The following is a 15,805-nucleotide window of genomic DNA, read 5'->3' as shown; positions in this document are numbered from 1 at the left end:
AGCTATAGGACAACAAATATGGCAACAGTGAATGAGGTTGTAATAATATACAAAGGGGCAGTGGTGTATACTAAAAAAGTTAATAAATTAATTAATGTATTTTCTGCTGGGGGTTTTGGTTTGTCATGTCCTTATGACGACACTGTCCCAATGATATCTATATCCATAAGCTATCAGAGAACAAGCACAAATACAGATTGAGTGTTATCAAGCTCTTTTCTGATGTTTTGATGTGTTAGTCAATTACTCATGTGACAACGCAATGTCATGTGACTGAGAGCCTAAAAACTCACTGGTCCTCCTGTTTTTTACAATTGCAGTTCGGATGCAAGAGTTTTATCACTGAGTGGAAGTGTAAAATATTTTTTACAGACGTCCCCCTGAGAAACTAATCCCGTCCGGATAAGGCTTTTAAATTCTCTACACTCTACAAATCTAGAGCTAATCTGAAGGCCACATAATGGTTGGAGGCATCCGCTGACCCTGCTCTGGCTCTTGTAATTGCAATTCCTAGACGTTTCCACTGTGTTATAATGTCACTGACAGTTGACTGTGGAATATTTAGTAGTGAGGAAATTTCACAACTGCACTTGTTGCACAGGTTCTGCATCCTATTTCTGTACCATGGTGGAATTCACTGAGCTCCTGAGAGTGACCCATTCTTTCACTTATGTTTGTAGAAGCAGTCTGCATGTCTAGGTACTTGGTTTTATACATCTTTGGCCATGGAAGTGATTGAAACCTGAGTTCAAATATTTTGATGGGTCGCGAATACTTTTGGAAATATAGTGTAAATGGTAATTTGTTGGTTATAACCTGACAAGCTGTAGGAACAACATTTAGGGGACCTTAAGGATCATACACATGTAGTCCTGTGGTATCATAATCTTAATGAAATGTCACACTCCTTTAAATCCTTTTTAACCCACAGATGCTGACACAAATGCTTCATTAGAGAATCCCCCTTTAGAGTAACGGATGGGTAAATTGCAGTAACCATATGTTGTTTACATACTATCTCTCATCAGGCGAATTTTCAGCTAACAGGTCTGTTTAGCCTCACAGCACGAGCCCCCTGAGCAGGTGTGCGTCTGTTTCAGCAATGTTAATTCAGTCTGAAAAGATTCCCCACAGCTGTAATCAGTGCTATTCAGAATGGAGCAACTGGGAGAGCTGAGCATTAAACCCACACTGGTAAAGAGTTCTTCTTAATATAGACCTTGTTTATCTCCGAATTTCCTCTGCCTTCTGTCATCATTTCATTAAAACCAAGTGGAAAGGTCATTTAGCACTGACTGCACAAAACTCCAGCTCCATGGCCCAGTAAAGCGGAAGTGAAAAGAGACGTATGTATCTAAATAGAAAGCCTCTTTATTGGTTCTGTACATTTTTGAGAAGGTAGAATTCCATTAGAAATGGACTTATTTTCCCATTTACAAAGCCCATCTCAACATCTCAAAGTCAAATTTGTTCTGCGGCTCTGATGATCTTTCAGACTGGTGAAGGACAGATGAACCCCTTAATGATTAAAAAACTAATCAACACTCATCCTTATCATCCACCAGTCACCTCAGGCAAGTCCTTGAGGAACCCACTGCTTTTATTCAGCTTGGAAACTGTGCTTGTTAACCAGAGACAAGCACAGTTATCAGGTGCATATGGATTCGTGACCTAAAAATGTAGAAATTTGGGGGTTTTGACAAATATGAGATTGCAAACAGCCACGGAGAATACTTACAGTATGTCGTCGCTGTCCTGTGAAAAACACATTTTTAGTTTAGTACATAATTAGAACAGATGAACTGTCCCTCAAACTCTGCCAAAATTTCCTGATGAACGGACCAATAGAAACTCTTCAAAATGACCTGGAATAAACTCTTTTTACATTGACTTCCATTTAAAATTTACAAGTTTTTTTCTCTCTCCTGCAAAGTTGCTGTTTTGGAGATAAGTGTTTTTATTGGACAGCGACGATATATACAAATTAAAGGTGGTATTCTAAGGTCACAATATTCTGACCGTCTCCTTGTTTCTACACTCACTGCCCATTTTATCAGGCGCACTGACCATAGAGTAGGACTTTGTAGTTCTACAATTACAGACTGTAGTCCTGTCTCTATTTCTCTGCATTCTTTTGCCCTGTTCTTCATTGGTTGGACCCCACATGATCACCACAGAGCAGGTATTATTTAGGTGTTTGGTCATTCTCAGCACTGCAATGACACTGACATGGTGGTGGTGTATGAGGTGTTAGTGTGTGTTGACCTGGTACAAGTGGATCAGACACAGCAGTGCTGTTGGAGTTTTTAAACACATCAGCACCCCTGCTGGACTGAAACTAGTCCACCAATCAGAAGTATCCAGCCAACAGCATCACCAACAAGATGAGCAGCTCCATAGGAGTGTCTAATAGAGTGTGCAGCGAGTGGAGACTGTGTTTAAAACTCCAGCAGCACTGCTGTATCTGATCTACCAACACACCACCGCCACCATGCCAGTGTCACTGCAGTGTTGAGAATGATCCACCATCCAAATAAAACCTGCTTTGTGAGGCTCAGACCATTGAAGAACATTGTAGACAGTGTATATAGTGTAGAAACAAGGAGACGGTCATAATATTGTAACTTGACTGTATACAGTATATTCTGTTTAATAGTACAGGTTAGAATAGGTTAGAGTTCTATGCACATGAAAAGGTCCATCTGTTCATCTTTAATACATTTTCTTTAGAAGATGTCAGCATATTATACATTACTTCCTTAATTTACCTTCTTAGACACAATTAAAAATGGGTTAAATTCATGTTATTGTTTATGGTTTATGAATAAATAGGTAAATAAATAAAAGTGGTAAAAAAGTATATATGTAAGTAGTTAATATTAACTACAATACTGTAATAACTAATACGATTTCCACACATATAGAGGGAAAATCAGTCAGTGGTGTTGAATAAATACTTTTCACAGGTTTGTGGACTGAGGTTCAGTATGGTTAAAGGTCTTTTTTAGTAGATATGAATGATCACTCAGATCAACATTGGCTTTACATGAGTTTCTTCACAGCACAGAAGGACATGAGTTCTTAGAGTGAGGAACTGTTTCATTGTAATGGCTACAGATTCCTTGGACAGAGTCAGACAGGACGCACTTGGATGACATTGACCGCTGGTGGCTCGCTGAACTTGGAAGTGACTTCCAGAGAGTGCGCGTCATTACTGGTGATGATGAAGACGATGGAGGAGGAGTTAAAAGTCACTCTCTTCTTGGGCCGCTCGTCACGGCTTTGCGACATCACAATGGGCCGTATGGGTCGGTCAGTGCGGGTCAGGGGGCGGTCCTTAATGCTTCTCTGCAGGCGAGCCAGGCGTGTGCACAGCAGCTGCATTATGCAACGACGAAACTAAACAAGAACATGGACATAAAAGATAAGAGAGAAGAGATATGACTTAATATTTGTATGGATTCAATGTGGTATATACTGTACATCCACCCACCCACCCACCCAAATCCATCCATCCATTCATATATCCATCCATCCATCTGTCCATCCATCCACCCAAATCCATCCATCCACCCCTCCATCCATCCACCCAGCCAAATTCATCTATCCACCCACCAAAATCCATCCATCGATCCACCCACCCACCAACCCAAATCCATCCATTCATCCATCCACCCACCCAAATCCATCCATCCACCCACCCATCCACCCAAATCCATCCATCCATCCATCCATCCACCCAAATCCATCCATCCACCCACCCAAATTCATCTATCCATCCACCTACCCAAATCCATTCATCCATCCATCCATCCACCAAATCCATCCATCTATCCACCCATCCTTCCACCCAAATCCATCCATCTACCCATCCACCCACCCAAATCCATTCACCCGTCCATCCACCCAAATCCATCCATTCACCCATCCAAATCCATTCATCTATCCATCCATCTCTTGAACAGTGTTTTAGACCAGTAGAAGAAACAGTTCCTCCATTTTAAAAACTGTTACATTCAACTATAAGGAACATTAAAAATGTTCCGTGGTCAGACCTTGTTAATGTTTATCCACCTGAGAGCAGAATATTTTTCTTCATTAATTTTTCCTTTAGCTTAATTATTATTTATATTAATCTATGGTATAAACTTTTTTTTTTTATTTAAAGAAACATGTTTACTTATATTAAACCTGTTTTATTATTTTTTTTTAAGAAAAAACATTTCTAAACTTTTGAACATGTCAATTTAACCCATAAAATAACAGGAGTTAGGCCACTGCACTATGTAACTTTGGTGAAGCGTGCACAAGGCCACTTATGAGAACTGCATAATCCAACATGCTTCTTCAGTACTGTATCTCTCAGCAGTCAACAAATGCATGTGTAGAGGTGTCTTATATAATGGTTCTATTATAAAATGTACATTAGACTATCCAACTGAAAGGGTGGCACAGGAGCAAAAAGTGCCAGTTCTAAAACTATTATTTCTAAAATGAATGCACCTCATTTTACAGTGCTGTTTTCTAAAGTGTAGAATACTTTTTTTCTACAAATGTTATGCTTTAACCAAGAATCCACCATCAGGAACATTATTTTTTTATCCATTTTAGTTTAATTCATTTAGCTATTTTTAAGAGTTGAATACTTAAAACACACCCAGCCATTATTAGGGCAATAAAAATATACAGAATAGAGAGTCTAGACCTAAGTTCTGTTGTATAAGTGTAAAAGACACTCCTCACCTTTCTGCTCATAAAGGCGTATATAAGAGGGTTGTAGGCCGTGCTGGACTTGGCGAAGAAGGACGGGATAATGGCGACGGTGGGGGAAACCACGCTCTGCTTGCCAAAGGCCTCCAGCATGGAGACCACGGCGTAGGGTGTCCAGCACAGCAGGTAGCAGAAGATCATGAGCAGGAACATGGCTGCCACTTTCTTCTCGTAGCGCAGGATCTTAATGATCTGAACTGTCTGCAGATCCTCAATGGAGCGCAGCTAGAGTCGTAAAGAACAAATGAGAGGAAAAAAAACAGTAAAGGGTGCTTTACCATGATAAATCACCATTATATCATTACAATAAAGGAAAAAAAACATAATCATCATCCACTGACTTACACACAGATTAGTTTAATAGTTTATGTGTTTCTAATAGGCTTGTATTGACTGTAAAATGTAATAGTGCTATGTAACGGAAAAATCAATTGCTTTAATAAGTCACACTCATAATGGTCTGGAAATGAGCCAAATCAAATTTGAGAACACCTCCTGTGGATTCATTAAAATATGACCTAGCTTTATTAACTGTATTTTGTTCAGCGGCTGTGTGTTGGAGGGAACTGCTCCCCTGAGGAAGACTCTTTCAATTAAGCCCAGTCTTTCTCCACCTGATTCTCTAATTACAGTCTGGAAGGCATCATTACTAAGGGCACAGCTGCTCAAGGTCAGCCGCAGAAATGTGCTGTGTCAGACTGAGCGTGGCTGAGACCGGCACACTTTGTGAAGGGCACTGTTACTCACGAAGAAGTAGGTCACCAGCAGGGGGGGTTTCAGCATCATGGTGAAGAGTGGGCTAAAGGCTGGAGTGTGAGTAGTACAGTAGTAGTATTCTTACTTAGGCTTATCTAATGCACCTGTCATTAATTACTACATAAATAAATATTAAAAATGCATTTAAAATTGGACTATATTAGGATTGTAGTGACTTAATTTTGCATGCATTAATATTATTAATTTTTTATGACTGCTTTATGTCTGAAATTTTCTGGGAACTGCCATGTGTTGCATGCATACATGACTACTATTTTTGATTAAAATATAAGTATATTACCCCAGAAATAAATGTTTTATAATATAACAATATATTTTTAGAATATACTAACTTTAAAGCAGCAGCACTGAGTTTCTGAATTGGGAGAGATCGTAATCATTCATAAAAACAGAGTGGTCTGGTAGGTTTGTTAAATGTAAATGCTCTCTACATTTTAAAAGCATATCACAAATTAAGAAGATAATGTACTCAGAATACAAATAATTAAATTCATGAAAAAAATATTTCTATTAACATGCATTAAAGGTGTTCTTCCACAAGCTCTGTGCAATTACACATTCTCACCAGAGAGAGAGAGCTCTCAATCCCCAAATCCCCAAAACTTACAGACTGTTGTTTTAAGTTCATTTTCATTATGACAGCAATAATTAAATTACATCCTTTAAAGGGCAAAGACATTAAATTCTTAAGAATTTTCATACATTGAAACTGGAATGTGTGAGAGAGAAAGAGAATATGGAAGAGTGATGAGAGTTAGTTTTAAGATTTAATCCATATTTTTAACATAAATATAATGTATATATATACACATATATGTGTGTGTGTGTGTATATATATGTATAGACACACACATATACATATATGTATATATATACTGGAATGTGTGAGAGAGAAAGAGAATATGGAATATGGAGTGGTGAGAGTTAGTTATAAGATTTAATCCATATTTTTTACATAAATATAATGTATATACACATATATACACACACATATATATATATATATATATATATATATATATATATATATATATATATATATATATATATATATATATATATATGTATATATATATATACATATATGTGTGTGTGTGTGTATATGTATATACATATATATGTATATGTATATATATATATATATATATATATATATATATATATATATATATATATATATATATATATATATATATATATATATATATAATGTCTCTATCTGATGAACTAGACAGTAGTGACACTGTTTACGCTGCTAAAGAAATTTGAAGAGTGTATTATGGAGGGAGCCGTACTTGGTAAAACGATTAATTCGGTTATAAAAAAATATTGTTAATGTTTCCAGATCAATCACATGTTAAGATGGTAACATGAACAGCACTACCATATACAATATATATATATATATATATATATATATATATATATATATATATATATATAACTTGAGAATGTAATTATTGTAATGAGCCTATTTCATACATCAAATTCCTTCCTCTCCTCCTTCCATTCAACAGCTTTCCATTCAGGCTGTAAACATCCCCTTAATGCTGCAGCTGGTTCTGGTAATCCATCCTTGTCACCACCATCTGGCTCCTGACACACATATGACTTATTCTATAAGCCATCAAGACATTTCCAAAGTCTGCTTGAGTGAGGCGGACAAACTGGTCAGAGGGATTGAATGTCACAGCAGTTTTAAAAATGCTATTTTCAGAGTGTAGAAAACTGCACCCATAAATCAGAGCAGCTTAAATAGTGAATGAAGTGATGAATCACACGGCTGTGTTCCAGGAGTGTTATGAGCACAAGTGGTGCTGCTTCATGTGCATGTTTATGTGAATTTATGTGCATGACAATCAATCACTGTGTGTATATAGGTACAGGGGTTCTCCAAAGACTTAGCTGGAGCTGTTTGGGTGTTCAGACTGAACATGAAGTAATGACTCGCTTCCTATGAGTCATGAATAATTTATAAAAAAAACACAGAGCCGGTCAAAACAGAGCTCTTCAGCGTGCATTTGCTTATGTTCATCTGAGCCATTTAGAGCACGGATAAATAAAACCTGACATACTTTATCTCCCACCTAAAGGCATACTGCTCACAAAGCAACAAGATCAGATGGCTGCATAGGGCTATGGTTAGAGAGAATACAGACATATATAGCTCTGAAAAAAAAAAGAGACCACTTAAAAATGATGAGTTTCTTTGATTTTACCAAATTGAAAACCTCTGGAATATAAACAAGAGGAGGATGGATGATCATGAGCCATTAAATCAAGCTGAACTACTTGAATTTTTGCACCAGGAGTGGCATAAAGTTATCCAAAAGCAGTGTGTAAGACTGGTGGAGGAGAACATGCCAAGATGCTTGAAAACTGTGATTAAAAACCAGGCTTATTTCAGCAAACATTATGAATATGAACTTGTTTTCTTTGCATTATTTGAGGTCTGACAGCTCTGCATCTTTTTTTCAGCCATTTCTCATTTTCTGCAAAAAAATACTCTAAATAACAATATTTTAATTTTGAATTTGGGAGAAATGTCCATAGTTTATAGAATAAAACAACAATGTTCATTTTACTCAAACATATACCTATAAATAGCAAAGAAATCAGAAAATATGATTTAGAAACTGAAGTGCTCTCTTATTTTTTTCAGAGCTGTACAAGTTTTGTGTAACATCATTGCTTTTAGATCCAGACACCTCCAGACAGTGTGCTTCTTGTGGGAGAGGAAAATATGGCAGTGTTCCAAGACAACGGAATAGATACAAAGGCGTAAACAGAACACTGTCTTTGCAAGTCAAGGCATAAGATAGCAGTATTGATCATGAAGTGTTACTTTTCTTAGGGGATGGCATGGAAACGCCTGATTTCTATTACAGAGGTGGATTAATGTAGTGTTAGGAGTCTTGTCCAAGGAATCTTATTGGTGTAGCACAGCAAAGTCACACAGATTGGGAATCGAACCCCAGTCTCCCACATGATGAGGTAGCTCACTAGCATGTAATGGTGTTATCCAGTGCGCTACACCAACCAATTTGCACTGGCTGCAAGCAAATCTTTCTCAAACCTATGATCACATTTTTTTAAAATAATTAATAAAAAAAAAGTTAAATGTTTTTCTCACCATGTGCACAGTGTATAAAATATTCCCATAGCAGTAGACCATAACCCCAACAGGGACGAAGAAGCAGCCAAGGAGGAAGAAGAGGATGAAGGATGCATCATTGGGGTCTTTAGATGCCCAGTCCAGGGAGCAGCCAAGCTGGTGCACTTCCAGGGTATACCGGTTCCAGCCCAGGAGAGGAGCACCGGTCCAGGCCAGTGAGTAAAGCCAGATGTGGGTTATGGCTCTCCAGGCCCAGGGGAAGTCTATAACCTTGGCATGTACCACTCGAATGTAGCGCTCGTATGCAAGAGTAGAGAGCGTCATGATGGATACGATACCTAGACGTGGTGGAGAAGACAAGGGAGGGTTGATGTCAGAAAGGAAATGGGAAATGCTCCATATCAGATTTACCAAATGTAAAGCTATACTTATAAAAAAGTCATTGGAATCTCTCCAATCTTGAAATTAGATCAGATGTGTCAACAGAGATCAAGCGGTGCCCATGTTTACTGGTGCCAAGGCCAGTGGAGATAACGACTTAGTGCTAAAACCTGCTGCATTAACATAGTTGATAAACAAATCTAGGGCAAATAACAGTTTTTATCCCCCCCCCCCCCCCCCCCCCCCCTTTCATTATTCCCGCCATGGGATTCTGGGACCTGTCTCCCACCCAAGCCTGCTGTCAGAAAATCAATTGAAGTGCATAGCTGGTGGTAATTACCATTGCCAGACATTTGCCCTGAAAAGCGTCTCTGCATATACCTGTGGCATCTAAAGCAGCCTGAAGAGAAACAGACACACTGACCCAATTACCCATCCCTGCAGAAGTCACGGTGACAGAAGCAGACAGATGTGGAGCTTCTTCTTTTTTTGCAGAGTCTGTGACAATATATACCATGTACATGGTGGATGGGAGTGCAGAAGATTTATTTACTTTCTGAGCCAGTTTTCAAACTACATATTGTACATGGTGATATATAGTATAGTGAATTCACACAGGCTGTAGCCTTTAACATATTACATATAAACTACCATCATCAATGCTGCTGCAAGATCTTGGTGAAAAATTAATGCAACACTGGATTGAAATGAGTCTTGTGACATTGCAGAAGCTTACTGAAACAATGCCACAGTGAATGTGTGAAGCAATGAAAACTGAAGGCAATCCAATGAAATATTAGAGTGTGTGACTTTTTTTTTATGGTGGCGCCTTTTTTTTGGCCAGGCAGCGTATATGTAAAAGTACAAGGAAAAATTGAAATATCAAAGTGTACGATGCAATATTATGCTTTAAAATACTGTATTGGATCTCAAATGCAATACGTTGTTTATTTATTTATTGTTTATATTATGTTTACAATATTTCACTCTAAAGTGAGTCATAAACTGTTCTGTAATACATATCACATTGCCATGTTGAATGTGATATGTGTCATATATGTATCAATAATGATGTTCCAAAATAATAGAAATACTTTTATTAAACCTTATTTATATAACTTGTATGTTTCTTGCAAACTTACCCTATTATGAGATAAATGTTTTGTTTGTGCACAGTTTAACAGATTCTTAAAAAGTTTTTTAACTTTTGTTTTTGCAAATGCTGAGATTGCCATTCCAGGTAAGGTTTCATTAAAGGCATAAATAATGTATGTACAGTATATGTGTTTTATTTAAAGTTCTATACAATTTCTGGACAAGGGTATTTTAACATTGCTGTGAAGATCTGATTGCATTCTACAACTCTACAACTCTTTAAATAAATGCTGGATTGATTAAGCACAATTATTTCAGAGAGCACAGTCCCAGTACATTTTACGCCTCGGTGCCATGCTTGGCATCAGGCATGGTGCCACCAATGGGGTCATATTTATCTAGTCCACAGGTTCCTGATCTATTGACAATACAGTACTTCTCTAAAGAGTCGAGTTAGACAAGCTGCATCATAAGCCACCAACCAACAACATTTGAACATTCAGAGTTTATACTGGCTGCATATTAAAGCTGAAAATCATTGCTTTTTCTTATAATTTGGCTTGATTTGGCTGAGTGTAAGCAGTTAGTCAGTGAGCAATACTGTTTGTATTTGTTTTTCTTTGGGGCCAAATTTATTCAGCTGCAGAAAATCCAGCCGTGTTAGTCACTGACCTTCTTCCACACATACAGTGCAGACAGAAAACAGCCCCGCTGCTCTGCTGAAATGCTGCAGACAGTCATAAGGTAATCTACATATGCAATAAGGCCATGAGCTGTGTAATTGTATTTAGTAGAGGGCTATTGAGCAGGTAAATGATCCTGGTGGCGTGTGACCTTGAGCGTGCAGGAGTGAATAGGGAACAGCACTTAGTACTCCATCGATCCTCATCAGAGCGACGTCTTCATCAGTCCTCCCAAACAGACCCTGCTAACAGTGGCTTTTAATGGCTTTACAACATCTGTTTGGAGCATCTCTTGCCGTATCTGTTTACTGTGCTGTGCTAAGTAATACAATACCAGTGTACATATGATAAGACTGCAGAGATTGTAATGCTGATAGTCACTGTTGTTGTTCTATTATGGTATGTTATTGTCATCTGGTGCTTCATAGTGTTTGTTTTGTAATTTTTTCTGCCATAAGTACCAGCCAGACACACAGCTCCCTGCAATCATTCCACAGTGGAGGATTGAGATGACTTTTCTCCAGGTTTGTGCAGCGCAAACCTGTTATCTGTTTATACAGCTGTGCCAGCAGTGCTATAAATGATGGATAAAACAAGTGATGTGGGTTAGTGTGTCACTGGCTAAATGGCAGCCTTGTCAAAGGGTAAAGTGTATGTGTCACTGTCACACTCCATCATGTCGAGTTAGCTCTTCTCTCTGACTTGGAGAATATATAGCACAGCAGACACTGAAAGCTGAAAGCATTTCGAATTCTATTGATAAGAACATAAAAAATAGCTAAATATTGCTGCTGTTCGATAATAACAGCAATAATTGTCTGTTCTGTGAACTGTATAAATAATTTTGAATAATGAGTCCAATAAAATGCTGAGAAATTGCACTCCTGTAATATCAGTATTTTGAATGAATTAGACAGTGGCATGTGTTTCAAAAGGTGGAAATAAAAGTAAGCTGACCCAAATTAGCTACAAGTTTAACTAACACTATAATAAACTATAGAAATGGTCTCAAATATATCACTAATATTTATGACATTGAATGCCTATTTAAAGTTTAGGCTCTGCTATATGTTAACCTACATACACTATATATCCAAATGTATCCAAATTGTGGATCTCCGATTCTAATGAATGCACTCAGCTGCTTTAAGTTGCACCCACTGCTGATATAGGTGTGCAAATGAACAAACACAGCTTGTCTAGTCCTGGTAGAAAAGTATTGGCAATAAAATAGGACTGTCTGGAGCAGATAACCATAATCTAAAAAAATGGCACCATAACTAATGCCAGCTTTAAGCTAAAGATGTATAAAGCCCCCAGCACTGAGCATTTAGCTCCATCCATTACCCAATTTTGGGATCACTTGGAGAGTTACTGAACACAATAAAAGCCTCATAGCAATGCTCTAACATCTAGTAGACTTGATTTCAGACGAAACAATGGATAAGCAGGTGTTCCAATACTTCTGTCCCTGTGGTGTGCATTTTCATATTGTATATCTGCAGAGCAACTGTCCATACTATTCACTGCACTGTTTATCTATTGATACTGACACCAATGGTACACTTTTACAAATAATGATGCTACAACAGGTTTTTGCAGTGATGCCATACAACACCTTTTTTTGGTTCCATAAAGAACCTTTGTTGTTAAAAAGAGTTCAAAATCTTAAAAAAAATGTATTTGCCTTTTTTGAAGGCAATGAAAAATCACACATACATTACATTACTTTAATAAAGAGTAAAAAGAGTAAAAAATGGTACTTCTATGGCATTTTTGCTTGGTTGCTTGGTTTTTGCATTTCAATTTAAGTGTTTTGTAACTTCATTAGTGTCCCAGAATGGTGCCATGGTAAACTACACTACATAACAAACACTACAAAAGCCCTACATAAAAGAATGCTTAGCGATACTCTGAACAAAGGTAAAACAGGTCATAGGGAGTTGTTATTGTGGATGAGTGAGCATTGCCCCTGCTCTCTCTCTCTCTCTCTGGGGCTGTTCAGCGCCTTCAGTGCCAGATCGTGTTACGCTCGCATCAAGTTTGGAGCTCACTCGCCTCGTAGCTGGAAGCAACACACTAATGCCTCCTACAGTTCCCAGAATGCCTGCACTGTAAACCCATAGTTTGTTTGAACATAAATTAATTAAATTATATATATATATATATATATATATATATATATATATATATATATATATATATATAAATTATATCTGTTGTGTGTAAAACTGCATATTGCCAAACATTACTTAGATGCTTTGAGTTAGTTAGCAAATATCTGTGGTCATTTTATGCATTCAAATTGGATCTTTGAGTTAATATTTGAGTTCTATTGGCTCCTGGCACAATCTATGTGACTGACACTTACTGTCAGTCTGTAGGCACTCCCCAACTCCCCAAAAGTTTTATGCTGTAAAAGTGTGTTTTTTTTCTGAGCTATTGACTCTGGCTGTGCTGGCTGTGTGCTAAGCCTGAATGAGTTGGATTTGCTTAACTGGTTGTCTTAAAAACGTAATGTTTCACACACAAAAAAAAACAACGTTTAATATTATTTCTGTATTGAATATGTATACAATGTATTATACCTACATTGCAAGTTAATTTAACTAATGTTTTTTATCAATTGATTTTGCAGTTGAACGGTACATATACTTTGAATTTCACTGTCGGTGAATACAATTGATTTGTAGTTTTTAAAACAAAAATTCTGATTTAAAATATTACTAGAACATTAGACCTAAAAGATTAAACCTAGAATTATTCTTTATTTGATTAAAATTAGCTGTAAACCAAATACTGACAGTATAAGTATAATTATGTGGCAACACAGAAGATACGGCCTAAAAATCCTTAATCTCAATTAAAATACACTGAACCGTGTCTCAGATAAAGAGAGCTAGGCAGATAAGTTGCACCATTAATGTCCATTCAAGAAAAGCAGTGGGGCACATTACCCCTCTTCCATGTGGGCAAAAGCCCCTAAATAATTTATCCATCTCTTTATCTGCAACAATGAGTGCACCAATCAAGGGTGCCCTCACAAGCTCTCATGCAAAGCTATGTGAAGGGGGTTTATTAGGGCTGCAACTAATGATTACTTTGGTAGTCGACTAAACTGATGATTATTTTTTCGATTAGTCAAATAGTCAGCGATTATTTCTGCCATGTCCTCCACCTCTAAAAATATAAACAGCTGATCTTGAGATTTAAAGGGCATTTAAATGTCTAGATGTTGTTTAAACATAGAAAATACTGATTATTTAGTGAGTTAATATTTAATATGCTGTGTTTGGGCACTTTGGAGATACAGAGTTGAGTGTAAACTGTGTAAGTGAGCCATTTACCCCTATTTATCTCCCACTGCAATTCTGTCCCCAGCAGGGTTGCAAGGTCCAACAAAAATATCTAGCCCAAACTCAGTTTAAAATCGCCTTTTAGAAGCTTAAACTAGCCCAAATATGTCTTTCACACGTTTGAAGCAAATGGCAAAAAGAAATATGAGTGTACGAATTTATTATTAGTATTGCTATTTATCTTAAAGTGATATTAATAATATTGTAACATTAGTGTTTTATTAGTTATTTCATAACAGTTTTATATCCCAGTCAAGGAAAATGCAACACCCACTTTTTTTCTTTTTTTTTGACAGCTGTGGTCATTTTTAACAGTAGCCCAAAAAAACCCACCCCACCAACCATGAATTTTCAGTCACTACCAGATTTTCAAACAAGCCCGATTTGACGGGGAAAACCGCGAACCTGGCAACTCTTGTCCCTAGCACTTTGTATAATGCGTTAATGTTTCAAATTAACAATTAGTCGACAATGAAGTTTGTAGTCGACAGTTTTGAATAATCGAAATAGTCGATTATTATATCGACTAATTGTTGCAGTCCGAGGGTTTATATGAGAGGAGCGAAGAAGTTTTCAAAACACACTCATCCTCCGTTACGCACGCGCTCTAAACAGCGCAGATCTGCACCAACTTCACCAAAACACCGCGAACACACACAGTTTTTACGCGGCATTTTTTTTACACTCAGACACACAGCATGCAGAAGCGTAACAGCGCACTGACCGAACAAGCTGTTGCTGAATCCGTCCCAGATGCACGTGGCCGCGTCCCATACCCATCCCCGCTTTACGCACGAGACGAAGGTGAAGTTCACCCCGATGATGGACACCAGCAGGTCGCTGACGCTGATGTTGACCAGCAGGAGGTTGGTGGGCGTGCGCAGTCTCTTGAATCTGTAGTAAAGTATGATGACCACCACGTTGTTGAAGAAGCCCAGCACGCCAATGGTACCGATAATGAAGGCGAGCAGTCTGTAGGTGCCTATAGCGAACAGATAGTTCTGCTCGTGCGTCTCAGTCCCGGTCTCGTGCGTCTCAGTCCGAGTCTCGTTGAAGGGATTCATTGCGCGCGCAAGTTGGCTAGAAGAAGCATTGTGTGCCAGTGCGCGCCCGCAGCAGCTCCAGGCATGGTAGCGAAGTGGCCAATCTCTCCTGCGCGCCGCTCACAGGCTTATGACCCCGCCGGAATTCCGCTCAAGCCGCAAACGCAAAGAAATTAGGGCAATTTAGCGCAAAGTGGTGGAATTCCTCTCCTTTACCCACCCATATTCCAGCCAATTCCACCTTCTGCTCCCAGAGCGAGTGAGCGAGCATCAACTACTAGCCAATCCTACATGGGATATACTACCAGCCAATGCCAGCCAAGGAGGCGGGGCCTTTATGAACGCGGGAGGGGAGGAAGAGAAAGAAAACAATAACACTGATCTGAGACCCGTTCAGGATGCCTCTAAAATTCTACATTCAGGCGTCATTCATCACATGGACAATTAGCCGCAAGTCACTGCTGTCAAGTAGGTTAGATGAGTCAAAGTTGCGCATCTAAAAAATAGGCCATCTAACAACACATCTAACAACTTCAATATTTACTCATTGTCTTAGCTTATAATGCTATCTGAAGATATCTTCAA

At 38.2% G+C, this 15,805-nt stretch overlaps 1 protein-coding gene across 1 annotated transcript; it reads right to left on the bottom strand.

Annotated features, from left to right (window-relative positions):
• Positions 1 to 1,355: 1,355 nt before the first annotated feature.
• Positions 1,356 to 15,495, bottom strand: opn3 (opsin 3). The gene is made up of 4 exons (XM_007258701.4): positions 14,902 to 15,495; positions 8,681 to 9,000; positions 4,744 to 4,995; positions 1,356 to 3,399 (listed from the first exon to the last, which is right to left on the bottom strand). The coding sequence occupies exons 1-4, from the start codon at positions 15,239 to 15,241 to the stop codon at positions 3,133 to 3,135; spliced, it is 1,179 nt and encodes a 392-aa protein (XP_007258763.3). The 5' UTR covers positions 15,242 to 15,495; the 3' UTR covers positions 1,356 to 3,132.
• Positions 15,496 to 15,805: the final 310 nt, after the last annotated feature.

The sequence above is a fragment of the Astyanax mexicanus genome, chromosome 7, assembly GCF_023375975.1.
Source record: "Astyanax mexicanus isolate ESR-SI-001 chromosome 7, AstMex3_surface, whole genome shotgun sequence".
Lineage (NCBI taxonomy): Eukaryota > Metazoa > Chordata > Actinopteri > Characiformes > Acestrorhamphidae > Astyanax > Astyanax mexicanus.
This window is presented reverse-complemented; position numbering and strand designations above follow the sequence as displayed.

What these genes read in the sequence shown, in the direction of transcription:
- opn3 (XM_007258701.4), bottom strand. Translation starts at nt 15,241, where the DNA reads ATGAATCCCTTCAACGAGACTCGGACTGAGACGCACGAGACCGGGACT. An exon ending in ATTCAGCAACAGCTTGTTCG is followed by an intron (nt 9,001 to 14,901) that starts GTCAGTGCGCTG and finishes CACCACGTCTAG; the next exon opens with GTATCGTATCCATCATGACG. An exon ending in ACGCCTTTATGAGCAGAAAG is followed by an intron (nt 3,400 to 4,743) that starts GTGAGGAGTGTC and finishes GTTCTTGTTTAG; the next exon opens with TTTCGTCGTTGCATAATGCA.